The sequence below is a fragment of the Bombina bombina genome, chromosome 6 (genome assembly GCF_027579735.1).
Source record: "Bombina bombina isolate aBomBom1 chromosome 6, aBomBom1.pri, whole genome shotgun sequence".
NCBI classification, from domain to species: Eukaryota; Metazoa; Chordata; class Amphibia; order Anura; family Bombinatoridae; genus Bombina; species Bombina bombina.
In genome coordinates, this window is record NC_069504.1 from 476,455,121 (window position 1) to 476,461,120 (window position 6,000).

The 6,000-nt window shown below is 34.6% G+C and overlaps 1 protein-coding gene across 1 annotated transcript in view; it reads left to right on the forward strand.

Annotated features, from left to right (window-relative positions):
* The window catches only part of ACSBG1 (acyl-CoA synthetase bubblegum family member 1), a 41,366-nt gene extending 37,289 nt beyond the window's left edge, over nucleotides 1-4,077 (forward strand). Inside the window, exon 9 of the mRNA XM_053719871.1 lies at nucleotides 2,742-4,077. Within this exon, the coding sequence (XP_053575846.1) occupies nucleotides 2,742-2,818 (77 nt within the window). The 3' untranslated portion in view covers nucleotides 2,819-4,077. The remainder of the gene's footprint in view (nucleotides 1-2,741) is intronic.
* Nucleotides 4,078-6,000: the final 1,923 nt, after the last annotated feature.

The window sequence follows — 6,000 nt, forward strand, 5'->3', positions numbered from 1 at the left end:
CTGAAACTTGTATACATCAATTAACTAATGAAAAAAATTAACTGCAAAAAAAGGCACTCATAGGGGCAGCCCTCATTAAATTCTATAAAAAAAAAGGGGTTGTCCCAAATGTCTCCCATATAAATAATGAGACCTCTCTGCTATGTAAAAGTGTTCGTAATAGCAAACTCGAGTGGAAAACCAGTGTGTTTAAAAACTTGAATATTACACTTAATTCAAATCAAATTACATAGTTTTCAGAGCATTGTACGTTTATTTCGATTTAATTTTTGTGTATATAGGATTTCCTTTCAGAATAATTAGTGTTTTGAGTATTTTGGTAAAAACTCACCACTTTAACTGGCGGAAAAAAACTGAGAGAACTGTAGTGCGAAAAGGTTTATGAAATTTTCTCTCAAAACCAAGATTAATTCTATATACGCCTATGTTAAGCTCAATTTATGAAAAAACTATTACTCTTTGTATTTTGTACTTTTAAGTATGAATCTCTTGCATTTTTTGCACATCCAGTCTATTTAAATTATGATTTACGGTGTGTATTGTTTATACAATTTATTCCTGTGTAATTTATCTACAAATTTTATATTTTTGATAAAATATGATTCTTGGTGAACAACTTCATTATTTTTGATGCACCTTAACAATACAAATTTTCCCTGTGTATTTTTTGTGTAAATGGTTCAATTATTAGTTTTGTAAGATATTTAAATGAATGATTTTCATTGTGCACTTTTGTAATATATGCCTCTCCTTCCCATGCGAAAATGCAGTATACGCCCCTTAGTGAAACACCCTGTTTACAGGGTAAAAAGTGGCTTTATAGAATTCCACCAGGGAATTTGAAGGACTGGCGAGTATTGTTATAGAATCTCACCAGCCCACAGACCTTTTTAGAATAGGGCCCTAAATAAGGAGAATGATGCACCAGGGGAAAAACTTCTTTATAGACTACAATACTTTTATTTATTTAGAATGTATCTGTTACATGGCAGAAAATTATTATTGTCATATTAAAGAGACATACTGAAGCATGTTAACATCATTTTGAATGAAATGTTATGTTTAACTGTGGGTCTTTTTTACATTTTAAAAACATACAGTGCATAATTGCATATTGCTTGCCAATGGGACAAATTGTTCACTGGCTGATAACTCACACAGATCTGTTGGTGAACAAGCACACTCTACAAGTATTTAAGGAAAAAAACAACACAGGGACATGTTTTACAAGAAAAAAATATTTTCAAATATTTTAAAATGCCCCCTCTCAGATGCTACAAAGAAAGTTTATTTTTTGTATTATTATTAAAGGGATAGTAAAGTCCAAATTAACTTTTCATGATTCAGATAGGGCATGTCATTTTAAACAACTTTCTAATTTACTTTTATCATCAAATTTGCTTTGTTCCCTTGTTATTCTTTGTTGAATGCTAAACCTAGGTAGGCACATATGCTAATTTCTAAGCCCTTGAAGGCTGCCTCTCAGCTGAAGGCATTTGACAGTTTTTCATAGCTAGAGGGCGTTAGCTCATGTGTTTCATATAGATAGCACTGTGCTCACGCACATGAAGTTATTTTAGAGTGAGCACGAATTGCTTGAAATGTAAGTCTGTCAAAAGATCTGAGATAAGGAGGCAGTCAGCAGAAGCTTTGATACAAGGTAATTACAGAGGTAAAAAATATATTTCTATAGCAGTGTTGGTTATGCAAAACTGCAGAATGTTAAATAAAGGGATTATCCATCTTTTTAAACAATAACATTTTTGGTGTTTACTATCCCTTTAACCAACATTATTAAGCAGCATGAAATAAATAAAACCCCACTTCATTTTATACTTTAACATATTTGTATAGCTTTCTTTCTAAGTGCAAGTGAGGCTTCATCTGATGGTAAAACAAGTTTATAAATTACACTAACTTTTCCTTCCTTCCCTTCTGCTCAGTGGCGGTTCTATGTGGGTGATGAGGGGTTTTATGCACCTCCAAACACAAGTGTAGCACCAATGGGCTCCATATATTGTGTGCTGTCTAATTGTTAGCCCTCCTAAATATTAAGTTCTAGACTCACCACTGCTTCTGCTTAGTATTTTGTCCCATAAAAATGTTTGTCCCTTTTTATTAAAGAGATATAAAACCTAAACATTTCCTTTTGTGATTCAAATAGATAGCTCAGCATGCTAAGGCACTGTGGCTAAGTTGTGGCAAGGGTTGCAGGTTCAATCCCCGGCGAGGTCCGCTCAGCCTTTCATCCTTCTGAGGTTGATAGAATGAGCGGCGCCTTGAGACCCTTACGGGTGATTAGCCGCGCTTTACAAGTACCACATACAAACAAACAGAGCATACAGTTATAAAAAAAAAGTTTTCAATTTACTTCTGTTTGCTTAGTTCCCATGATCTTCTGTGTTGTAGAAATACCTAGGTAGGCATCTGGAACACTACATGGCAGGAAATAGTGCTGCTATTTAGTGCTCCAGCCCCTGCTTTTTATCAAAAGATACCAAGAGAACAAAGAACGTTTGAAAATAGAAGTAAATTAGAAAGTTGCTTAAAAACATGCTCTCATGAAAGAAAATGTTTGATTTCATATCCCTTTAAAATTATACAATGTCATTAGATGAGAAGTATGAAGAAGATAGTATTGGATGTGGCCAACAACCTTGTAAGATCTGGGAGCATGGGATTTCATTAGTACTCATTGTGTGACAAGACCTCATTACATTGTTTTCTCTCATTTCTTTCAGGACCTACAATGAAGTTAAAGCGACACTCCATTTTTAAGAAATACAGGGAGGAAGTGGAGGAATTTTATAAAGTGTAAAACACAAGTAGGAGGAAGATAGTGAGGTCTTATATAGCACAGAATGATTTACATTTACAAGTGAGACGTACAAGATGACAAAATGAGGATCTACGATAAAGCGTTCCTGATGACAACATGAAGAAGGGGCATTACAGAGAGGTTTGGTGTCTGAGGACAATGTGAACATGATGTGCCACTTTCATTACCATTTATTACCCATATTCTGTGGTTCCAGTTATTCTCATGTACTGTTATTTGTTCTCTGATCACAGAACAAACAATAGGAGGGTTCAGATAGTTTGTGTAATTCTACACACATGGGATAGTCACTCAAGCACCAAAGCCCACACCTCTAAAATATGAAGCATTAAAGAGACATAGAAGTCAAAATTAAACTTTCACGATAGAGTGTATACTTTTAAAGACATTCCAGAATACTTCTATTAGCAAATGAACCTTTCTCTTGGTATTCTTTAACACTTCGCTCTTTTTCCACAGAAGTACACAGAACTAGGCTCAGGAGTGTGCACGTGTATTGAGAACTATATTTGGCAGCAGTATTTGCATCATTATTTATTTTTATTTACATATTATATATAATGCTCAAAAAAGGCACTCTCGAGCCTACCTCAGTATGCTCTCATTGGGGGGGGAAATAAGTTTAAACAAAGAATATAAAAAAGGTATGATAAAATTATATGGTGGGGTTTTTTTTTTTTTTTTTTAATTGTACACTATCTAAATCTTAAAATTTTAATCTTGGCGTCCTTGTCACTTTAAGCAAACACCTTTTTTATTTTGTTTTCCTAAAAGCAGAGGACACAGATAATTTATATTTTGGAACATAATGCTCCTTCAACAAGAGGCGTACAACTATGATCAATAATTGCAGACTATATAAACACTAAGATTGAGGTCATCATATAAAAAAACATTATAGTAGTTCTCTTAACAGTGGTGTAACATGATATAAAGTGATAACAAGATAACCACTATGCAGGTGCAGGACATTTTGGAAAATATTTAATAAAAGGACATTAGAAAGTTGACAATTTAAAGGATTGAGACAAACAGCATAATTTCACAGGCCTGGGGGACAATTGTGCCAAACCTTCCCTTCCTATTTCCCTGCCCTGTACACAGCAGCCAATAAGATCTGTTTTATATAGTTTTGTTAAACCATCATTAAAACTGCAGTTAAGATAACCCTAGTCTGTAAAATAATATATACTGCAATGTGATATGGATTGTTTTTAATAAACGTTTGATTTTCACAACTCTATGTTTCCAGTGTCATTATTAGTTTTGTCGTCTGCCTTCTGGACCAGGTCATGCCAATTATACTGCACTATTTTCATTATACATGTCCACAGATTGTATTTATCAGACAGTCACTGGTAAGTCAGTTTGTTGTCTGAAGCATCACAAAGTTGAATACTTTACATAACATGCTTTATGTTTTTTGTTTATTTTGCCTTGGGACACCCATGGAAATATGTTCTGTTCGTCAACTACTTCAAGTGACGCAATGAGAAAAAATGTAAACTAAAAAGTAAACACATTTGTTATTTTTACATAATGTATACCATGAAAAAAACTTGATGCTTTAAAACAATGGGATTAAAAGTAAAAAAACATGAACAGAACAATATAGGACTTTTCTTCATCACCTGTGTTCCTGGTTGAGAACCACTGCTCTGCTTTCCTACCTGCTCTAATTTCTCCTCATAAGTACAGTGGAAAAAACATAATTTATGTAAGAACTTACCTGATAAATTAATTTCTTTCATATTGGCAAGAGTCCATGAGCTAGTGACGTATGGGATATACAATCCTACCAGGAGGGGCAAAGTTTCCCAAACCTCAAAATGCCTATAAATACACCCCTCACCACACCCACAATTCAATTTTAACGAATAGCCAAGTAGTGGGGTGATAAAGAAAGGAGTAAAAAGCATCAACAAAGGAATTTGGAAATAATTGTGCTTTATACAAAAAAATCATAACCACCATAAAAAGGGTGGGCCTCATGGACTCTTGCCAATATGAAAGAAATGAATTTATCAGGTAAGTTCTTACATAAATTATGTTTTCCTTCATGTAATTGGCAAGAGTCCATGAGCTAGTGACGTATGGGATATAAATACCCAAGATGTGGAACTCCACACAAGAGTTACTAGAGAGGGAGGGATACAAATAAACAACAGCCATATGCTGAAAAATGTATCCACAACCCAAAATATTAGTTATTCTTATGAAGAAAAGGAAAACTTAAAACATCAGCAGAAGAATCAAACTGAAACAGCTGCCTTAAGAACTTTTCTACCAAAAACTGCTTCTGAAGAAGCAAACACATCAAAACGGTAGAATTTAGTAAATGTATGCAAAGAGGACCAAGTCGCTGCTTTGCAAATCTGATCAACTGAAGCTTTATTCTTAAAAGCCCACGAAGTGGAGACTGATCTAGTAGAATGAGCTGTAATTCTCTGAGGCGGGGCCTGACCCAACTCCAAATAAGCTTGATGAATCAAAAGCTTTAACCAAGAAGCCAAGGAAATAGCAGATGCCTTCTGACCTTTCCTAGGACCAGAAAATATAACAAATAGACTAGAAATCTTCCTGAAATCTTTAGTAGCTTCAACATAATATTTCAAAGCTCTCACCACATCCAAAGAATGTAAGGATCTCTCCAAAGAATTCTTAGGATTAGGACACAAGGAAGGGACAACAATTTCTCTACTAATGTTGTTGGAATTCACAACTTTAGGTAAAAATGTAAATGAAGTCCGCAAAACCGCCTTATCCTGATGAAAAATCAGAAAAATAGACTCACAAGAAAGAGCAGAAATCTCAGAAACTCTTCTAGCAGAAGAGATAGTCAAAAGGAACAACAACTCTTTCCAAGAAAGCAGTTTAATGTCCAAAGAGTGCATAGGCTCAAAAGGAGGAGCCTGTAATGCCCTCAAAACCAAATTAATACTCCAAGGAGGGGAAATTGATTTCATGACAGGCTTAATACGAACTAAAGCCTGTACAAAATTGTGAATATCAGGAAGATTAGCAATCTTTCTGTGAAATAAAACAGAAAGAGCAGAGATTTGTCCCTTCAAGCGACTTGCAGACAAACCCCTATCCAAACCATCCAGGAGAAACTGTAAAATTCTAGGAATTCTAAAAGAATGCCAAGAGAATTTATGAGA